The sequence below is a fragment of the Vitis vinifera genome, chromosome 17, assembly GCF_030704535.1.
Source record: "Vitis vinifera cultivar Pinot Noir 40024 chromosome 17, ASM3070453v1".
In the NCBI taxonomy this organism is placed as follows: domain Eukaryota; kingdom Viridiplantae; phylum Streptophyta; class Magnoliopsida; order Vitales; family Vitaceae; genus Vitis; species Vitis vinifera.
The window spans coordinates 6434194-6456733 of NC_081821.1; the positions used below are offsets into that span (position 1 = coordinate 6434194).

A 22540-nucleotide genomic window follows, 5' to 3' on the forward strand; every position below is an offset into this window, starting at 1 on the left:
GTACTATGTATTGTTGTCGTGTTATAATAAGTTAATAACAAGGAATATTACCATTTTTATTATAGTAATCCGGTACCATTTTTGGAGTACTATCATTCTCAATGTACTATTATTTTTGAGTCATTTTGGATCTTTTGATCTCATAATGCATTTATTGTAGTCACAAATTAAACAAAATTAGTTATTATTTTAATAAATTCATTAGTCTCCTATCATTCTTCCAATTTTATTCATATATTTACTTTTTTGAATAAAATTAAAAAAATAAATAAAAATTATGAGAAATAATCTTAAACACATTTTGAGCCTCCTTTAAAAGTGATATTGATTAAAACAAGTTCATTCAAACGCTTTTGTGTAGTAGAAATTTACTAAACATCTAAATTTTTTTAATAAATCGTTTTGAAATATTAGAAAGTGTTTTTAACCCGTTTCAAAATCATTTTTAAATGGGTCTCTTGGAATCAAAACTCACCCCTTTTTGTTTTCTTTTTATGGCATATAGAAAACATTCAATTCAAGCTTGATAGGAATTATTTGACATGGAATATATGGTCATAGTAAATGTGGATTGGTCGGTCCATTGAATGAAATATTGGAGGACAGTCCCGCCATTTACCAACGTCCAACAACGTGTGACGCGAGGTTCGCATTTCATCCGTGACCCAGATGCTTAGGACTTAGACCAAACACCCCCACGTGAAGCTGAAAGCCTGTTACCACCTCATTGGCCTCATATTTTAGATTATTCATTATTCTCTTCCATGTCTTTCTTCTTTTCACCCACCAAACTTTCATCGTTTCACATGCCCTTTCCCATTCTTCTCACATGCATTATTTTTATTTTTATTTTTAATTTATTTAATTACCATATATATATATATATAGATTGAAATTTATTCAAATAAAAATTATTTTTTAATACAAAATAAAATTGTTTTTACTAATTTACTTCAATAATAAAAATATTTAAGTACTAAAAATATTAGAAGCGTTTTTTAAAATCGCTATCAAACAGATTATTATACTCGAAAATTGTATTTAAACATTAAAATTTTTATAAAAATTAGATTTAATATTTGATATCTTTAGATAGTTGTTTTTAGTATTGAAAAAACTCTTCAAAAGAAGACCGTATGACACGAGAAAAACTCTCATCATAAGACTTTAAGACATGAAAGCCGTGTTTATGGGCAGGTATTTTGGTAGAAAAAAACGAAGAAGAAAATTTAATTCAAAATAATAATATAAATCAAATAAAAACACATATATGAGATGATCATTTTCAAAATGTTACTTAACTTTTAGACTCACAGGGTTCTAGTAGTTGGTGGGCTGGCGACCTAAGAAGCTACCACAGCAGAAGTTAACACTAAAGAACAAGAGGGTCTAAGGATAGAAATCAATTATAATACATCTTACAATGCTTATGAAACCCTTGTAATTGAATAAAAGATTAAGATTAAGCATGGAAGAAATATTTATGCAAATCTTCATTATTTTGATCAAACTCAAAAATCTAAATGAGGGGTATGCTAGCTGTACTTTTATGTAAAAGGAAGACAAAAGCAGGACACAAAGAAAGATAGCTGAAATTAAGGAAAGCAAGAAAAGACCATTGACTGATGGCCTATTTTGTTTTCTTGGGACTCAAAGGTGTCTTCCCCTTGCTTTCTTTCTTGAAAAGAAGGGTCTAAAGGATTTAAATGGTTCAAGGGTAGCCTGTTTTCCTTGCTTATTTAAGGGCTATCTCCTCATTATTTAAGGGGGGGATCATGTCTCTGGGTAATTGTACTTACTTGTTGAGACACATGCAGCTGGACTTGCACTGAAAAACTAGTGACTAGGAAAGAGGGACTAGATGCTTGAATTTGCTTTTGGGGATGCCTCAAAAAATGAAAAGCCCAAGTGGGGTAGTTGTGATACTGCTGCTGCATGTGTCATCTACATAAACATTACTATTATTTACTAATTATAAACAAGGTTACAATCCTCCTCATTTTTTTACCTCTTATAATTTGATTGTGACCTTAAATACCAAGTGGGCGATCTTTTTTTATGTAAAATATCTAAGTACTGATATTTTGAGCTTCAAATGGCATGTCTACATCTAAATTACCTTAATTATCTTATCTCCTTAGGCCTCTCATAATTCTTTAACACTTTTGACTAACATTTAGGAGAATTTTAGAATATATCTAATTTTGATATGAAACATTTAATATTCACGATAGACGAGGTTTAAAACCTGTTTGAAAGTAATATTTTCTTTCGTATCACTTTTATTAGAATTATTTTATAGACTAAAATGCAACCCATTTCTATTTTCATGGGTGACCATCCTCCCATACTCAATCGTAATCATACGCATGGTAAATTATTTAATTATTTGATTTTTTAATTGAAATATAATGAATTAGTTCAATATCTTAGTTGTGACAATGACCCATAAATTAGTAGCAGGAATTTTCCATAATTGGGCAAATTGAGAGGGACAAATACATTAAGTTATATGATGAATTTTGAATTAGGTGACCACCACATCTGTCCATCTTGAGAGGGTTGGTCTCCACCCCCTTGCTCCAATATCAAACCTAATCCTAACTTCAAGGCAATATACATCACCTTTTTTGGGAAATAAAAAAAGTTTCCAAATGAGTTTCACAAGCAAAGGCTATATTTTCCATGTCTATTTTCACACAAGTCATATTGTGATGATTTTTTATTTTTGATTACATGCAATCAATTTATTGCTTGTGGGCAACATTTTTATATTGAAGATAAATATCTGAAGTTTGCTGACTTGACATTATGGATATGGTTGAATTTATTGAATGGGACAAATGATTAGGATGGGAGGAGTTGAATTATTTAAGTAATGATGTTTTTTTTTTTTTTTTAAATTATACTTTTGGAACCGATAGGTATTTCAAAATTATTCTTCAAAGCATTTTTTTGGAATCAAAACTGCTTTATAGATAAAATGTGGAAGTGTCCAGGGTCTATTTGAGCATGTTTTGAAACTTATTTTAGAATAAAAAATGATTTTTAAAAACAAATTTTAGAAAACATCCCTAAACAGATATATTTTTTCATTTTGTTTTATAAAAATTATTTTTTATTTCACTCTATTTTTAAAAGTTGTTTTAAAAAAATAAGGATTAAATAGTGTTAGAATTTTTTAAAAACTGAAAACTATTTTTAAACTACTCTAGTTTTGTATTTCTAAAATTTTTAAAAAGGGAAAATAAATTTGAAAATTTTTTAATAGTAAATAATAACTTCAAAAAAAATAAAAAAAATAAATGATAAAATCTAAAAGTTTAATAATTTGGTAATACAAATGTTGAGTTTTAATGACTTTTTCTTAGAAATTTATGCAAGAGTGTAGTACAAGTAGAAAAAAATTATTTTAAAATTAAAGAAATAAATATTATTTCCTAAAATTAAGTTACTCTTGATCCCATATGTATTTGTGTTTGATTATTTTGATTTTATATATTTCATTATTTTCTTAATCCCAATAAATTTAATTAAAAATAATTATGATGACACGATCCAAGTGTTTTAAATAATTTTAATCTTTCTAAATCAAATGTATTTTCCAAAAAAATACAAAATATTTCCAAAAAAAAAAAAACAACTTTTCATCTTGTACTGTTAAATATTTAAAAAGTGAATTGTTATTGCGGAAATGATATGGTAGTGGGGATGGTGGTCATTGTCACGTTCTTACTTCTTATTACTGGAAGTGATAAGCCACGATGGCAATGGTATTTTACCAGGTCATTGTCACGTTCATAAATATTACTGGTTGTGATAGGCCACGATGGCAGTGCTAATTATTATTTTTATTATTTTTTAAAAATGGTTTTAATAAATGATAGTATATTTTAATTAAGATTTAAGAGAAACAATGTAAGGAAAGATTCTTTAACTTAATAAACATTTCAGCTTAAAAACACCTGAAACGCCTCTCTCCCTCTTAATTATAATTTTCGTTAAGACACAATCACAGAAGGACTATTCTGATAATAAGCATAGTTGCAAGGGCACGGTGAAAATTATTTTTACTCTAGGCCCCCCCAGGCAAACCACAACAAACATTAAAATAAATGAAACAATAAATGTATCCGTACTCGCTTTCCTGGCCATACTCGCGTGGATTTGACATTAACGTGTCGCTGGAAAATCGTGTGGCGAGTGAGTAGACACTGGTCGGACGTTGAGAGGGGAGTATAGCCTTTTCTCCTGAGCGGGCATGTAGTGTAACAGGGCCCCGTAGAATCATGGGGTAGGCCTGCGGCACATGTGCAGTTTCATGGGTTTGGTGGGCGTTCTCATCTGTAAAATTATTATTATTATTATTATTAAAATGGAAAATAGCAAAAAATAAAAAAAATTAGTGAAAAGGAAAAAGGGATTTTTCTTTTTAAATCCCAAAGTGAGAAGAATACAATGTTTTTATGCACAGGGTACAAGTAGTTTACAGCAAGTGTAGTTTTTGAAGAGAGAGTTTTTGAATATTTGAAGAAAATTGACAGATAGAGAAAGGTTGTGGACTGTTACTGCTGCTACCACTACTCCTATGAGCGGTTGCTCTTCTTTCTGTAGATTTGGTGTTGGTGGGTCTTCCTCATTTTCCTCTCTAGGCCTGAATCCATCTTCAAAATTCAGTCTTTTTCTAGTGGGCGTTGCTCGATTGCTGGTTATAGTCTGGGTTTGAGTTGTTTTTTGTGGTGGTTCTGTGAGGGGCTGTGATCTGTAATTGGTTGGGTGGAGGGGAAGTTAGAGAGGAGGAAGGGGAGTTGGGGAAGTTGGATAGAGAGATGGCGGACAAGCCTGAAGTTTTGGAGGCAGTGTTGAAGGAAACTGTGGATTTGGTAATAGATCTGACACATTTTGAGGCTTTTTGCTGGTTCATGGTTGATTTGGATGTGCATGGTTCGATGATTGTTGTTTTGGATTAAAAGTATGTACCTTGTGAATGCAGGAAAACATACCCATTGAGGAGGTTTTTGAGAATCTGAGATGTAGCAGAGAGGGTCTCACTTCTGAGGCTGCTCAGGAGAGACTAGCTATTTTTGGGTACAACAGGCTCGAAGAGAAAAAGGTTCTGTACCATTTCCGGTGCTCCATCTTGGTTCTTTTGGTTCAAAACTAACAACTTCACTTCTTGGTTCTGTTTCAGGAGAGCAAATTTTTGAAATTTTTGGGGTTTATGTGGAATCCTCTCTCATGGGTTATGGAAGCTGCTGCTATCATGGCCATTGCCCTTGCCAATGGAGGAGTAAGTATCCTCCTCTTTCTTTCTTTCTTTCTTTCTTTCTTTCCTTCCTTCCTTCCAATTCTCATAAATTTCTTCTTTGGAAATATGATTGTGTTGCAATTTTTTTTAATTATGCATTGTTAATTGTTTACAGGGAAAGCCTCCTGACTGGCAAGACTTTGTGGGTATCATTACTCTGCTTCTTATCAACTCCACCATTAGTTTTATCGAGGAAAACAATGCGGGTAACGCTGCTGCTGCTCTCATGGCTCGTCTTGCTCCTAAAGCCAAGGTATTGGATGATCTTTAGCCTTTCTTTGTATTTTTAAAAAGTGATTCCATGCAATTATGGGCAAGTGGGTGATGGATTCCTTGTGATTTGATATGATGTTTGTTCTTGTTCCTATGTTGGTGTAATTTTTATGATAAAATTGTGGTGAAGGTTCTTAGAGATGGAAGGTGGAGTGAGGAAGACGCTGCTGTTTTAGTGCCGGGTGACATAATTAGTATTAAACTTGGAGATATTATTCCTGCTGATGCTCGTCTTCTTGAAGGGGATCCTCTAAAAATTGACCAAGTGGGTGTGCGGCTTTGCATGTATGTTTACCGTCTCAAATTGTAGTTGCTTTTACTGAGGTTGCTCTGTTTTGGTTTGTCAGTCTGCACTTACTGGGGAGTCCCTTCCTGTTACAAAAGGCCCTGGAGATGGGATTTATTCTGGTTCTACTTGCAAACAGGGAGAAATTGAAGCAGTGGTCATTGCCACAGGAGTCCATACCTTCTTTGGGAAGGCGGCTCACCTTGTTGATACCACTAACCAAGTGGGGCACTTCCAAAAGGCAGGGAGATAGAAATATGATATCCTTGTTATGCACTTGCTGCACTTGTTTCTTTCCCAATTTTAATGCATTTTTTTTTTTGTTGTTTTGGTGTTTCTTAGGTCTTGACTGCAATTGGGAATTTCTGTATTTGCTCTATTGCTGTGGGGATGATCATTGAAATCATCGTCATGTATCCCATTCAGGACCGGGATTATCGTCCTGGAATTGACAATCTTCTTGTGCTTCTCATTGGAGGAATTCCTATTGCCATGCCTACAGTTTTGTCAGTGACCATGGCCATTGGTTCTCATCGTTTATCTCAGCAGGTTGCCTTTAGCCTTGGGATGTTTTAGCTGACTGCTTTTAATTATTTTCTGGAATTATGATGGAACATATTATTGCAGGGAGCTATCACAAAGAGAATGACGGCAATCGAAGAGATGGCGGGCATGGACGTGCTTTGCAGTGACAAGACTGGAACTCTAACATTGAACAAACTGACTGTTGACAAGAATCTAATTGAGGTCATTTAGGGGGGCTCTGTTCTGCTGGTCCTTGGTGCATATCTTTCCATAATAAGTTCTAATAGTGTGCTTGTTTTCATTTTTTTTATCAGGTTTTTGCTAAAGGAGTAGACCCGGATACTGTAGTTCTGATGGCTGCTCGGGCCTCCCGAATAGAAAACCAAGATGCTATTGATACTGCTATAGTTGGAATGCTGGCTGATCCAAAAGAGGTAACTTGTCTCATGAATTGTTTCTTATGTGGTTTGTTCCTGATAGTTTCGCAATTAATTTTATTTTTTTGCCCCATTCCAAAAGGCACGAGCAGGTATTCAAGAAGTGCACTTCCTTCCTTTCAATCCCACTGATAAGCGAACAGCATTGACTTATATTGACAGTGAAGGCAAAATGCATAGGGTCAGCAAAGGTGCACCGGAGCAGGCATGTCATCTTCAGTAACTTGATGTATTTGGTTGTCTTTGGTTTCTGCTGGTTATCCTGATTCTTGACTTCAATGTTGTTTTTAGATACTAAATCTTGCACGCAATAAGTCAGAAATAGAGCGTAGAGTTCATGCTGTGATTGATAAGTTTGCAGAGCGAGGTTTACGATCACTTGCTGTTGCATACCAGGTAATTGGCTTCTCTTTATTTATCCTGTTGTACAAGGTTTTTAATTGCTTTTATTCTATTGTTTTTACCATTGTTGACTGGATATCCCTATTTCTATGCAGGAAGTTCCAGACGGTAGGAAAGAGAGTGCTGGAGGCCCATGGCAATTCATTGGTCTCATGCCCCTCTTTGACCCGCCCAGGCATGATAGTGCAGAGACTATAAGGAGGGCTTTGAACCTTGGAGTAAATGTTAAAATGATTACAGGTGGGTTATATTCTGCAGTTGGAAGTCGGAAGCCATGTTTTGGCTTGTAGTCCAGCAGCTCAATTGCTGCCATGGCACTTCCATAGAAACTTCTAGAAGTAAATTAAAATTCCTTGAGTGAGCACTTTTAGCAATCAGAGACTTACAGCATCTCTTTTTATTTCATGTGGACCTAGAAAAAGTGGTAGTTGACCAATTATCATGTCCAGTTTCTTACAGAATGAATCATCTATTCTGGGTGTTTTGTACTAAGTGTTACACCAGCATGTATGCCTTTTACTTGATATCATAATCTGGCATATATGCATAAAATGAAGTTTGAATACTGGAATGGTGCTCTTTGCACCAATTCATATATCGGTCTCCTTGCTGTTCTGGTTTGATATGCTTGTATTCCATGTTTTCATCTAAATTTTTTTTGAGTGGATTATTTTAGATTCCATTGCAAGACATGAATGCTGGTGCTGTATTCTGAGGTGAATGTGAGGTGTTCAATATGCCACCATCAAAAACTTAAAATTTGTATTGTTATGGGATAAATACTGGTGTTATTATCTGGCACAGATGCAGATTTTATACAGCTTTATATTTCTGTTCTGATAAGCATTTTAGAGCACATTTTTCTTGTGGCCGACTATTATTGTTGGTTTAAGAATATTTGTGCTTCATCTTGAAATTTTGTTATGTGGAGTTAAATAAATGGACACAGAGGTAATGGTGGAACTTGGTTGTGATGAGAGACAAAATGGACGCTGTTATTGGAAGAAGTTCTTTACATGTTTATCATGAATGGGTGGGCATCCTTAAATTCTTGGAATTTTGATTTTGAGTGGAGAGAAATTGCATCGGAACTGTGAAGTAATACTCGTCTACCTAAATTAATTGATGCAGAAGAACTTGAATTTTGTGTTCTCTATGCATAAATTACTCTAGAACTGTCCCTATTTCTTTTATAATATCAACTTCTGTTCTCCTTGTCATTTCAGAATATAATGAAAACTATTGTCCGGTAGTCTGGTTTGTATGCCAATTGATGAACCTTGTGCCTTCCATCAGGGGATCAACTGGCTATAGGAAAGGAAACTGGACGCCGCTTGGGAATGGGGACAAACATGTATCCTTCTTCTGCTTTGCTAGGGCAGAATAAGGATGAGTCTATTGCTGCTTTACCAATTGATGAGCTGATAGAGAAGGCTGATGGTTTTGCTGGTGTTTTCCCTGGTATTTCCTCTTACTATTTCTTTCTTTGAAAATTTCTGCTCTCTGTTTGGGTTTGATGAATGCCTAACAGAGATCTTTACTTCTTACTTGGTGGCACCCAACTGTTGATTCTTCTGTTGCCCTTGCTTAAATGGATTGATTTGTCATGTATTGGTCAGAGCACAAATATGAGATTGTAAAACGCTTGCAAGCTAGGAAGCATATATGTGGAATGACTGGTGATGGGGTTAATGATGCTCCTGCGCTTAAGAAGGCTGACATTGGTATTGCTGTTGCTGATGCAACTGATGCAGCTCGTAGTGCTTCTGATATTGTCCTTACTGAACCTGGCCTTAGTGTTATCATCAGTGCTGTTTTGACCAGTCGAGCAATCTTTCAAAGGATGAAAAATTACACTGTAAGTCTTGGTTCTCACCATGGTGTGGTATTTATATAGGTTCACAAGCATTACTTGCAGCTTCAAATTTCTTTGTTATAAATGTCACTGTTAGCGATTTTATGATATTTTATATTGTCATGTATCAAACTATGAGCCTCTTATTGTCAGTGCTTGTGCATTTTTAATCATTTTACTCTGTTTTTTTGTTTTCTTTTTGGCAGATATATGCAGTTTCCATTACAATTCGTATTGTGGTATGCTAGTAAATCTTCTGTTTGATTTATTTATTATTATTATTTTTTGGAGGTCTGTCTAAATAGATGGTCAGATGGTTTCTTTTGACCATTATTATTGCTCTGGTAATGATGATTAGACAGGAATCATCAGTAAAGTTTTTTACTGACTCTGTAATAGGTTTCTTATTTTTTCTCTACCTGTTTTCTGTGGTGACAGCTTGGTTTCATGCTGCTGGCCCTCATCTGGGAGTTTGACTTCCCGCCTTTTATGGTGCTCATCATTGCGATTCTCAATGATGGTTAGCCTTCTTTCCCAGACAAAATATTGTCTCTGGCTATGCCTTTTGTTATCCTTTGCATACAACCTGTGTTTGTTTAATAGCCTTTTTTATTAATTAATATATAACCTCTGTTGCTTACTTTAAAAAAAGAAGAAGAAAAGTCCATCCATCTTTTTCATCTCCTTGTTCCCTTCCTTTATGTCAAGGGTCTTGTCAAATATCTATGCATTCTGTTATCATTCTGGGATCTTTTCTGCTCATCTTAGGACCTGTTTAGTGGCAGAAACATATATTGGAAATTGTTCCCATTGTCAGCAATGAAAATAATGAACATTTAGAAAATAGCCATTTCGGATTTTTTCTTCAATTGCCTTTTTGGGTATGGTTGTTTTCAATTGTCTAAGCTTGCACATATTTTAGAACATGATAAACAATGTTTTGATGTTTCCTGGAAATAACCCATTGTCAGGAATTTTTTTTCCTTTCTGAAAATGTGCCATCAAATATTTTTTCATGTCTTTGTCATTTTTTTTCCTATTTTGACAAATATAAAACAGTTCTCATTTTTGTTAAAGCATCCTAACATTTCTTGTTGCTCTACTTCTTGTTTTGCCTCTGATTGTTTTTTGTCTGTTTTACTCTGATTTTCTTGGTAACTGAGTAATACTATGGCATGTTAGGTACCATTATGACAATATCAAAGGACAGGGTGAAACCATCTCCTCTACCAGACAGCTGGAAGCTGGCTGAGATTTTTACAACTGGCATTGTTCTTGGCAGTTACTTGGCAATGATGACAGTCATTTTCTTTTGGGCTGCATACAAAACAGACTTCTTCCCGGTAAGAAGTCCTACAGTTATTAGTGAGGTCCTGTAGTTTGTTTTGGTCATGCAAGATGCATCTTTTTATTTCACAACCATCTGATATCAAAGAACATTTGATTTTTGTCTTTTTTGTCTTTCTTTTGTTTTTGGTCTCTATCTGAAACTTGTGAGTCTTTTCTTTTATGTTAGGAAAAACATGCAACTTGCTTGGTTTGCACTGAAGGGAACTCAAAATCATATAACTAACAATGTTTATATGAATTTGTTCATTTTTTTTCCTTTGTTGTACCATTGATGTGCTTTTTAAGATTCAGTCCCACACATTGACTGGTCTTAGATGATCTTGATGATGATACTTTGTTCACAAGTTTCTGTGCCAATATGAATTTCTCTGCTCTTATTAATCTGCATGAATTTTGAGTGCCATATTAGGTTACTGCTCTTGTTGATGAATCATTTGTACTGAACAGCTTATAACCTTGTCATGCATTTCCTTTTAGTTTTGATTATTTCTCCTGTCAATTTTGTCAGCGGGTATTTCATGTGTCAACCCTTGAGAAAACAGCTCATGATGACTTCCGAAAGCTTGCGTCTGCAATATACCTGCAAGTGAGCACTGTCAGTCAGGCTCTCATATTTGTGACCCGATCTCGAAGTTGGTCTTATGTTGAGCGTCCTGGCTTGTTGCTTGTGGGGGCTTTCTTGGTTGCTCAGCTGGTGAGCCCATTGTCTGTTCATTTCATTGTGAATTCCTTGTGATTGGTGGAGAGGAAACCTAATGTTTAGTCTTTTGTTGTGATCAGGTTGCTACTTTGATTGCAGTCTATGCTAATTGGAGCTTTGCTGCAATTGAAGGAATTGGTTGGGGTTGGGCTGGTGTAATTTGGCTCTATAACATCATCTTCTACATCCCCCTTGATTTCATAAAGTTCATTATCCGCTATGCTTTAAGTGGAAGGGCCTGGGATCTTGTTATTGAGCAAAGGGTATGAATGATGCTGGTTTGCTTGGATCATTTTTCCCAATTTGTTTCCTCATTGATGACCCTGTTTTGATGGATTTCTTTGTAATGCAGATTGCCTTCACAAGGCAAAAGGATTTTGGGAAAGAAGCACGTGAACTTAAATGGGCGCATGCACAAAGAACCCTTCATGGTTTGCAACCACCAGACACCAAGATGTTCACTGACCGAACAAATTTCACAGAACTCAACCAGATGGCTGAAGAAGCCAAAAGGAGAGCTGAAATTGCAAGGTGGGCACCAATCTTAGCAACCAGTCTTTCCAACTTGACATAGAAAAGTAGATTATGTCAGAGTAGAGTTTTCTATCCTGTTAACATGCAATCCTTGTACCTTGCCACCAATCTGGATATGCCAATTTTTTTAGTTGTGTTGGGTTTTCTCTAAATTGTTAAATCCTCTTATCCAATTTTCCTTTTTGTGGCTTGTTGCAGGTTGAGAGAACTCCATACTCTGAAAGGTCACGTGGAATCAGTGGTGAGATTGAAGGGCCTTGACATAAACACGATCCCGCAAGCTTACACAGTATGAGATCATTCATGTATTGGCGTTTACTGGTACTACGAAAAAAAAAAAAAAAGATGCATTCTGGTAGTGCTGAGAGTAAGCAAGCATATAGTTGTGAGTGACCCTTCAGACAGCCACTTTAATCTGTGTTATTAAGTTATCCATTCTCGCGGTTATGGTGCAGTGCTGTTTTGGCTTTTGTTTTTCTCACCCTCTGGTCACATAACCCCTGCAACACCCAAACATGGGGGGTTAAAGAAAGAAGCCCTTAATTATGTCAATGGCCTATTACTTTATGTTTGTAAGGTTTATGGCATTATCGGGTTTTTATCGCATTGTAGGAGCAGAGAACCCTGGAGGATTGAGGTAATATTTGTGGTCCTTGAAGCACACCTTAATCCTCTGTTGCTGAGTTCTATGCTTATATTTGAGTCTTATGTACCAGTTCCAAAGGGTTTATTCATCCAGAATTTTTTAGCGTTGACAGGCTTGAGCTCCTGTTGGTCAAGCTTGTTAAGCAAAGCGGGATTCAAAGTTAGGCTCATGGTTGGTCTGTCTAGGATGGTATAAGAATTTGAAGGATCTGATTAATGATTAGGAATCATCGGAAGTTTGCAGAAGATGATAAAACAGAGAATGGGTTATGAACACATTGAGGAACAATTTGGGTGAAAAACTTGAGCTTTATTAGCAGCTTTGTGTTGCAGACCCTGTCAAGTTCACTTCACTTGATTAACAAATGATTTTCTTTTAACGTGTTTAATTATTATTACATCATCTTACAAATTAAATCTTGACCTGTTTATGTCTAATTCATGTAACTTAGATTGTTTTGAAACTTTAAATACTAGAATGGGTTGCAATTGTTATAATTTAAGGTAAATTATTAAATTCTATTGGAATTGATGAATCCAAGTTATCTTGGAAAAGATAATTTTAATATTTAGATTAAAGTTGTCTGTTGAGAAAACAACGATAAATTTAGAATTAGTTTTAACATTTTTAATGCTTTAAGAATGAAAGTTTTTAAGTATTATAAATGTTGGAAATACTTTTTAAAATCACTATCAAATATACTTAGGTTATGTTTGGTTCTCGAAAAATACTAAGGAAAGAAAAAAAATACAAAGAAAAATGATTTTTTTATGTTTGGTTGTCCTATAAAAAATATCAAAGAAAATCGAATATAATTAAAACTAATTAAAAATTTGTGTATTTTTAAATTATTTAATCTTTATATTGATGAGTTAAAATAAATAAAATGAGTTTGAAGTAATAAAAAAATAATTTATCAACTTTTAATTTATTTTTTTATTTTCCTTCACTTTTTCTTTCCTTCTACTTTTCCATTGTATTTTCTTTCTCTTACATTTTCCTTCAAATTTTCTGAAACCAAACATAGCCTAAGTGTTTTAAGTCTAACATGAGTTGGTTTAAATCATGTCTAAATCATCTCAACTCATTTTGAATGGGGCGTCATGCAATGCCGAATTGCCATTGTAAGGTATTAAAAGTAATTAAAGGGTGGACTAATTTTTATTTTATTTTATGCCACCTCAAATTTGTTCTCATTTAACTAAAAAATATGGCAGCAAATTTTGGTGATTGATCAAGAAGTCGAACTAGGAATGCATATAAACAACAACAAAGGCCATGTTTGTTGCATGAATTAAAAGATCATCAACTAGAAGTTACTTCATTCTCTCTCAGTAACTGTGTAGCAGTTATTCATATTCTGCTTGTTTCTCTCCAAATGATTCATCATCAAACTTCCAATCTACAAGCAATGGGCATACTAAACTTTGAAAAATATGGTCTTATATAGCCTTCATTGGATGTGATTTCGGGTGAACCTGATGCTCAGACAGATGGCTTTTCGGATTTCATGTCTACCATGTTGGAGTCAAGGGTGCTGCTGGTAACTTCCTTTGTATGTATACCACTTAGCACATACTAGAAAGTAGCCTAAATTTATAACCCCCAAAGAGGCAACTAGGTAATAGAAGTAATCTAATCTACCCTTGTTAAGGTCTTCTGGCAGCCAGTTTCCAGTTTTTGCCCCAGCTGTTGTCCGGTGAACTATTGATACCAAGAGGCCACTCACATAACTCGATGCTGCCATGCCGCAAAAGAAGAAGGAGCCTGCTATGCTTCTCATGTTTTCTGGGAACTGCTTGTAGTAGAATTCGACTTGCCCAATGGCAGTAAATGCTTCTGCCAGTCCAGCTAGCGTGAGCTGAGGAATCAACCAGAAGCCTGACATGGATGAAATACCACCTCTTCTTGGATATACTCCTATTATTGGCCTTGTCCTTCTCCACTCTTCAACTAAGGCAGATACAAGAGATGTGAGTACGGAGAGAAATATGCCGATGCCTATCCTTTGAAGAATTGTGATTCCGGCTTCTTTTCCTGTGATTCTTCGTAGGAAAGGGACGACAATTCGGTCATAGATAGGTACCCAGATAGTGAGGCTTAGCATGGAGAAGACTGTGTAAGATGCAGCAGGGATCTGGAACTTGCTGTTGCCAACATACCTATTGGATTGAAGGGCTTGGAAGACTGCATAAGTATGCTGTTGGACAATAGCACAATGGTATATAATCGCTGAGGACCATATGGGTATCACCCTCATTATGCATTTTACTTCTTCCACTTGTTGCATGCTGCAAAGCCTCCATGGATAAGCTGCTGATCCATCTGGGTTGAGTTGGTCTTCAGGGCTAAGTACTGCTGCTTTGTCTAGAAATCTGACAATGTTATAACTTGGTTAATCAGTAAGATCACGGAGTAGGACACAAACTCTTAAATAATAAGCGAGAAGCAAGCTGTTAAGGAGTCGGGTACCTGAATTGATCTGTGTAAGGAAGCTTGGAGTTGATAGAATTGGGGGGAATATAGCTGAAAAGGGAGAGCCAAGGTTGTTCTGGTAGCTTTAATCGCCTCTTCTTGACTGCGACCACTATGACCTGCGCCACACTAGTCATGGGACTACCTGTGGGTTTGACTTTCACATATATTTTTGTACCCATGAAGAAGACTACACATGATAACAGCATTAGAAGTGCAGGAATACCTAGACCGATACCCCAGCTCACTTTGGATTGCACATAAACAATGGCTGTTAGTGATACCATCTGGGCAAAAGTTAAGGTGAAGAAGTACCAATTGAAAAAGCTGTCGATTCCCCTCTTCCCAGATTCAGTTTTGGGATTGAATTGATCAGCTCCAAAGGCCAAGTTACATGGACGGATGCCACCAGCTCCTATCACTAGCAGTCCAAAACCAGTAAGCAGAAAAGCCATTTGCCAAGCCGTTGCCCCAATGCATCTGCTTGCTTTTCCACATTCAGGAGGATGCAGGTTTGGTATTGCAGCCGTAAGTGCTATTACAAGCAAGCCCTTCAAAAAAATGGAAAGTTTAAGAGAATTATGGCGCACCCAAGTTGAAATTAGTTCTTAGTAAGGTGAACATTATGACATAAGCCAAGCATGTCTCATACTAAACTGAGAGGTCAATTAGACCATAAAAATAATCTTATGGAGTTCAAGTTCTGAACTTCTTGTATTTGTCATTGTGGTTGATGATAAATTGTAGAGGCTGAATTAATATCTATATATAATTAGCACCATATCTTTTACTTAGGCTGCTAAAGAGTATCAAATTTTAGTTTGATGGGCTACGGGCAGTATTCTTAGTACCATGAAAGAGGATATTGAAGCGAAACCCAAGGTTTTATATCGACCAAAATATGTATCAGAGAGGAAAGCTCCTGGCAAGGTAGCAAAGTTGGTGGTGCCATTGAAGATATTGATAAGAGTTGTAGCAGTGATACTCTTCATGTTGAAGACAACAGTTACGTAAAGCAAGAGGTTAGACAAGGTTCCAATGGCTCCCAGCTTCTCAAATGTCTCATTCCCTGAGAATGTTTTTTCACATTGGTCACTCAGATTTAAGCAAAACTAAAAAAAGAAAAAAAGAAAAGAAAAGGAAAAGAAAAGAGTTGGGTATGAAGCAATAACAAGTCTCTTACCTATGATATAGGGCATGGCTTTCACTCCTCTGTAGTTAACTTCAGGTTCATCTGCTGTATCAATCTCCTCATTTTTCTCCATAGTTTCTCGTAAAGAACTAATTCTCTCACTCATGGCATCTGTTAGTGGGGTTCATTGTTATATGTCACTGTATTCATATATAGTGTGAATTGAGGAAACAACTGAGCTCAATAATGTAGTCTCACATCCCAATACTAACCTACCATTCCAACATCTTTTTGCTCTTCCTCTTGGTAGGTTCTTCCTGTATTTGTTCCATAACCTAACTTTCCATCCGTGTCATTCAGTTGTGTGGACGTGAAAATTTTCTAGATCTTGTTCCCACCATGGCCTCTGTCTACTAGCAGAGTCAATGCTTTTAGACGAGTGGTTGAAAAGCTAAAATCAAGGAAAGAAAAGTTTCTCTCTCTCTCTCTCTCTCTCTTTCATTAAGATTTGTCCTATGTGAAAAGTTTCTAGGTCTTAGTGGAGTCTGGACCACCAAGCCATTAATTAATGTATGATTTTTCCACGGTGGTTGAAACACCCAGTTGAGTTGGCGCAAGGGAAAAAATTCTCAAAAGAAAATCAACGGGGGACAAAAGCACTCTTGCTGTTCACTAAAAAAACAATCTTGTTGAGTAGGCACATGGAAATTTGGTTCTCATTATTGAAGGAGTAGGTCAAATGTCATGAATTTGGAATTTCCCGGTGATAACTTAAAAATATATGGACTGAGATAGTGTTTGCTTTTTTATTTAATTTTAAATATAATTTTAATATTTAATAGGGTTAAATATTAAGTTATTTATTTTTATAATATTTTATTTTTATTAAGTATTAAAAAGTAAAAAAAAATCAATATATATATATATATTTAGAATAAGTTAAATATTTTAGTTTTTTTTATTTAGTAAAAAGTTTATAATAAGTCCAAATAATCTAAATTCTAAAAACAATTGCTTTCAGTAAAAAACCAAAAAAATAAATACCTGTGAACTTACAGAGTGTTAGGGACGATGTCCTGCTTAAAGTTGGTAGCTAGATACCAAAATTGGAGGGTAACATGCTTGAAGTGGGGACTTGCCACTGGGTAAATAAAAGAACCCACTCGCTTACAACAGAGGCAGTGCAAGGAGCATAACAAGATGACTTGCTCATTATAGTTTCGTAGCGTGCTACATCTTCTTAGGCAGAGGCGTTAAGCCACTGCTTAACTACTATGTTTTCTTAGCAACTCATGTGGGCTAGTACTGTAGTGTTCATAAAGGTTCTGACTTGGTCGAAGCACTTAAAGTCATGAACTCAAGTAGCCATTATCCAGATTAGAACCAGCTAAGGTTCGGATAAAATCCAGAAAAGTTTCTATGATGTCCCATTGTTTGTCTATGATAGCACACAGAAAGATACTTGCCTAAAGTTGGAAAGTTGAATAATTTCCTTTATTGTGTTTTACATTATTTGACTAGGTACAAGGAAGTTGGGAAGAAGATTGTTCACATTTTCTGTCTCAGTTGACACATATATGATTTTCTATCTTGACGTCGTATAATTTTGCATGCCTTGTTCAAACTTGAAACTGGGGCGTTATAGTCTTCTGCAGCTATGATTCTAATTTCTATATCAAACAAGAGGTTTCTCTGATTCAACTCTCTCCATAGGCACTTCTTGGGTGCTGCAAGCACTCCCTTTGTACTTGTACCACTTTGCACATAATAGGAAGTAGCCCAAATTGATGACTCCCAAAGCAGCAACGAGGTAATAAAAGTAATCCAATCTACCCTTGTTAAGGTCTTCCGGCAACCAGTTTCCTGATGCAGCCCCAGCTGTCATCCGGTGAACTGTCGATACCAAGAAGCTGCTCAAATAACTTGACACTGCCACACCAAGAAATGAGAAAGATCCACCAACGCTTCTCATGCTTTCTGGGAACTGCTTATAGAAGAATTCAACTTGGGCAATTACAGTAAATGCCTCGGAGACTCCCACTAGTGTCAGCTGAGGTATAAACCACAAACCGGACATGGAAGAAATCGCACCTCTTCTTGGGTCTATCCTTAATGTTGGCTCACAAAGCGCCAAAGTCCTTCTCTGATGTTCTACAAAGGCAGATACAAGCATGGTTACTATAGAGAGAAACATGCCAACACCCATCTTTTGGAGGACTGTGATGCCGCCTTCTTTTCCTGTGAACCTTTGAAGTAATGGGACCATAATTCGGTCATAGATAGGTATCCATATAATGAGGCCTAACATAGAGAAGATACTGTAAGATGCAGCCGGGATCTTGAAATTGCTGTGACCAAGATGCCTGTCAGATTGAAGGGATTGGAAAACTGTATAGGTTTGCTGCTGAGCTAGAGCAACATAGTAGATAATGGCTGAGGCCCATATGGGTATCACTCTCATCAAACATTTCACTTCTTCCACTTGCTGAATACTGGAAAGTCTCCATGGATCAGCTGCTAACCCTTCTGAGTTGATTTGGTCTTCAGGGGTTATTATTGCACCTTTATCGAGGAATCTGAAGACATCATTGCTTGAATTGGTGAATAACATGTGGCTAATTGAAGTTAAGTGGCTGAATTTAGGTCATTTAATGGGCAATGGCAAAAGTCCAATTGTTGTTGGCTTAAGTTTAGGGTTCAGTTGAATCATTTTTGCTCAGAGCAGAACATGGCAACTTCTAGTAGGATATGAATCAACAAAAGGGTTATAGTAAATTAAGTTTTGAAGTTTGACAATCTAATGGAAAGGAATATGCATATCAAATGTAGTGAAGGACACCATTCCAGTTAATGAATGGAGCCCATAGAGTTGGTTACCTGAATTGATCTGTGTAAGGAAGCTTGGAGTTGATAGAATTGGAGGGAACATGGCTAAAAAGGGTGAGCCATGGTTGCTCCGGTAACTTCAATTGCCTCTTCCTGGCTGCAGCCACTATGACCTGCACCACACTCTTCAGGGGGCTACCCTTGGGTTCCAATTTCACATATATTCTCGTACCCATGAAGAAGAGTACACATGCTAATAACATCAGAAAAGTAGGGATTGCTAAGCCCAGAGCCCAGCTCACATCTGACTGGACATAGATGACCAGTGTCAAGGATATCATCATGGCAACAGTACCAGTAAAGTACCACCAATTGAAGAAACTACTGAGTCCCCTTTTCCCTGATTCAGTTATGGGATTGAATTGGTCAGCTCCAAAGGCCAAGTTACATGGTCGGATGCCACTGGCTCCGATTACTAGGAGTCCAAATCCAAGTAGAAGAAATGCAATTTGCCATGATGTTGGGCCAATGCATGTGCCAGTCTGTTCTATTTCACAATGGGGAGGATGCAGCTTGGAGATCAGTGCTGTTAGTGTAATTACAAGCATCCCCTTTAAGGAATAAGAAGAAGAAACAATTAGAAAACAAAAAGAACCAGATGTTATTGTAGTTTGCAAGGAGCCTAAAGAAGTGGAGTTTCTGACTATGTTATAGTAGCATGAAGTTATTATCAATGGGGACTGAGAATACAAATTTGATTAATCTGAGTATGAAGAACTGAGAATAGAATTAGCACCATAAAAGAGGCAACTGTAGCAAATCCCAATGTCTTATAGCGGCCAAAGTAGGTATCGCAGAGGAAAGCTCCTACCAAGGTGCCAAGGTTGGTGGTACCATAGAAAATGTTGATAAGAGTTACAGCTGTGATGCTCTTCATGTTGAAGACAGCAGTCAGATAAACCAAAAGGTTGGACGACGTGCCCACGGTCCCCAAGTTCTCAAAAGTCTCATTCCCTGCAATTTTTATCAGTGGGTCAGTTAGAATTATGTGATAAAAATATTGGGCATGGGGCAAGATTCCTTCTTACCTATGATAAAGGGCATAGCTTTAAGTCCTCTGTACTCAAAATTAGGCTCGTCAGCTGTACCAGCTTTCTCATTCTTCTCCATGGTTGCCCACAAAAGACTGCCTCGCTCCAAGGGAGAAGATAAAGTGGAACCCTAACTCCTATATCTCTCCCTCACTTATTCACCCACTGACGACTCTTGTGTAACAACTACAAGATTTGTCAAAATACAGCACGGAACTTTGTTGTCTATATGCAAATACTAACTTTGCTTTTTTGTTTGCATGATTGTTGAAAATTCAATCCATTGAATCAGAGTGTTGAAGGGGACTCCAGGCATTCTAATTCTAAATTCTGAATTCATCAATCAAAGAATGATGGCAAGGCAACGACAGGAGTGGGCCAGCTTCAGTCCATGCTTTACACAAACATCTATACTGGTTTTTTGTGAAAATTCTACCCCATGATGTTCATTAAACAAGCTGACAAAACAAAGTTTCTTTGGTTGACTACATTTGCCCACATAAGGCCCACTGACGCAGTGACAAGTCCAAGGAACGCCGTGTAACTTCTCAAGGGAAAATGCCCACCTGAGGCCAGTACTGGTCCAATGACAAGTTCAAGGGAGGCCGTGTAACTTGCCAAGGCAAAATGTTCATCCAAGAGCACAGACCCAACATTAATTCCCCGATTTCTTAAGAATAATTGTTTCATAAACTAAACTAATATTTGTTGCGGTTTTATGACAAAAATGTAGACACAAATTTTTTGTTGAAAGCTAGTCTTTCAGTAGATGGGGATGTGTTAGTCACTCACAGCTTAGCTGCTATAAGCTATGTACTGATGATGGAAATCATTCTTCATATTCATTTGTAATTGATACCCTTATGGCTTATCCCAATATTGGTCATGCCTTGTGTTCTTCTAACGTCTTATTGGGGTGGGCTTTCACCTTGTACATGCTGGTTACTAGACCTTTAGGTGTAATTATTGGGCCTTTGTCAAAAGGAGTCTGAGAACATCCTCACTTCAAATGGTTAAAGAGCAAAGCCTAACTGAAACAAAGTAGTTTGTTTTAGGTGGTCTCATGGGCGTTGGCATATGACCAAGACAATTGTATCATCCTTCTTGGATTTTGTTGAATGTGCAGCTGAATCATTTTTATCATGAGCGCAGAACATGCTCATTTCTACTGGAATATTTAAAGTCCATTGAAAAGGAATATGCATATCCAATTTAGTGAAGAACACATGATTCATGTTTCTTAATGAAAGTCGGCAGTTAGAACTGGTAACTTGAATTGATTTGTGTAAGGTTGGGATTGATAGAATTGATGGGAACGTGGTTTAAAAGGGAGAGCCATGGTTTCTCTGATAATTTTAATTGCCTTTTAGCCACTATGAAGAAGACCAACAATAATAACAGGAGAAAGAAAATTGAAGAACAAAAAAATATATGATGCAAGAATAGGGATGACAATGGGACATGTTCGGGGCGTAAGAGAGACTCTGAGAAGTTGTATTGATATATATAAAAAAGGAGGCTACTGAAGCAAATGACAATGTCTTATAACGGCCAAAGTAGGCCTCACAGAGGAAAGCTCCTACCAAGGTAGATAGGTTGATAAGAATGTCTTCATTTTGAAGACAACGGTGAGATAAGCCAAGACGGTGGATGAGGTGCCAACAGTCCCCGATTTCTTAAAGGTCTGATTGCCTGCCTTTCTGTTTTTTCAAGAATTTTTAAATAAGGACATGAAGCCAAACTCCTTACCCATAATAAAGGGCATGGCTCTTGGTCCTTCGTACTCTAAAAAAAAAAGGTTCATCAGATGTATCAGTTTTCTCATCTTGTCCACTGTTGCTCAGCGACCCTCTCTTTTCTTGTTTAGATCTCTGAGTATCGATCCCTATCTCAATCACTGACAACTTTTGTATGGTGGGTTCAAGATTTGTCAGAATAGAGCAACACCACTACATAAAAGTTTTGTTCACATGGTTGTTGAATAATCAATATTCCCTTGAATCAGTGCTGAAGGGGAGACCTCCTGTGGGAACCACTGTTAACTCATCAGTCAATAAACGACAGAAAGACAGTGAGAAGAGTTAGCCAGCTTCAGTCAATCACATCTGTCTGGTTGTGGAACTTCTAGCCTCATGATGCGACAACTTGAAACAAAAAACCAAAATGCGCTTCTTTTGTTGACTACAAGGGGATGATTGAACAAAGAAGACTATGGAAATCACAAGAAAAATTTGAAACTGCCCCTGTGCTTCTTACATCATGTTTTCTGGGTTTAAAAAATATTTTAGTGACAGTATGGTTGTTTGACTCTTTGACGATCAGAACCATTCTTTCCCATTATTTTTTTAACATAAAAGCATAAAGGGTATCGATTGCTTTCAACTGAAGAATCCAGGCGTAAAAAAGGTACCTGAATTTTTCAATCTTTTAAATAGTTTAATAAAAGGAACTTCAGCTAAAATGGCCATTCGTTGCCAACTCCATGGCACGATACCGCTGAACGGTGACTAAGAAGAACGTGATTCCAAAAGAAAAGCAGTGGAATATGAGTGCTTCAGGAGGAGCATCAATTTGCTATCACTCCTACAAACATTTTCTGTAACAGATTTGGGAATCAGTCCAATGAAAAAGGCACATAAACATCTCATTAAAAACTGCCAATAGATCATGACCTTGTTTGCAGTTGGTAAAAATGCAGCT

The 22540-nt window shown here is 36.6% G+C and overlaps 3 protein-coding genes across 3 annotated transcripts; 1 reads left to right on the forward strand and 2 right to left on the reverse strand.

Annotated features, from left to right (window-relative positions):
• Window positions 1-4144: 4144 nt before the first annotated feature.
• Window positions 4145-12425, forward strand: LOC100241576 (HA11 H(+)-ATPase 11-like). The gene is made up of 21 exons (XM_002270308.5): window positions 4145-4883; window positions 4994-5113; window positions 5192-5290; window positions 5424-5561; window positions 5712-5846; window positions 5929-6108; window positions 6210-6416; window positions 6495-6614; window positions 6707-6826; window positions 6912-7034; window positions 7121-7225; window positions 7327-7471; window positions 8528-8692; window positions 8851-9089; window positions 9293-9325; window positions 9525-9606; window positions 10269-10429; window positions 10945-11130; window positions 11217-11399; window positions 11489-11667; window positions 11869-12425. The coding sequence occupies exons 1-21, from the start codon at window positions 4830-4832 to the stop codon at window positions 11963-11965; spliced, it is 2871 nt and encodes a 956-aa protein (XP_002270344.1). The 5' UTR covers window positions 4145-4829; the 3' UTR covers window positions 11966-12425.
• Window positions 12426-13576: 1151 nt separating this feature from the next.
• Window positions 13577-16323, reverse strand: LOC109124329 (protein NRT1/ PTR FAMILY 2.11). The gene is made up of 4 exons (XM_019226452.2): window positions 15975-16323; window positions 15643-15860; window positions 14789-15342; window positions 13577-14691 (listed from the first exon to the last, which is right to left on the reverse strand). The coding sequence occupies exons 1-4, from the start codon at window positions 16087-16089 to the stop codon at window positions 13845-13847; spliced, it is 1734 nt and encodes a 577-aa protein (XP_019081997.1). The 5' UTR covers window positions 16090-16323; the 3' UTR covers window positions 13577-13844.
• Window positions 16324-17390: 1067 nt separating this feature from the next.
• Window positions 17391-20253, reverse strand: LOC100263850 (protein NRT1/ PTR FAMILY 2.11). Its single transcript, XM_019226451.2, has 4 exons — window positions 19838-20253; window positions 19546-19763; window positions 18801-19360; window positions 17391-18499 (listed from the first exon to the last, which is right to left on the reverse strand). The coding sequence occupies exons 1-4, from the start codon at window positions 19917-19919 to the stop codon at window positions 17599-17601; spliced, it is 1761 nt and encodes a 586-aa protein (XP_019081996.1). The 5' UTR covers window positions 19920-20253; the 3' UTR covers window positions 17391-17598.
• Between the last annotated feature and the right edge of the window lie 2287 nt (window positions 20254-22540).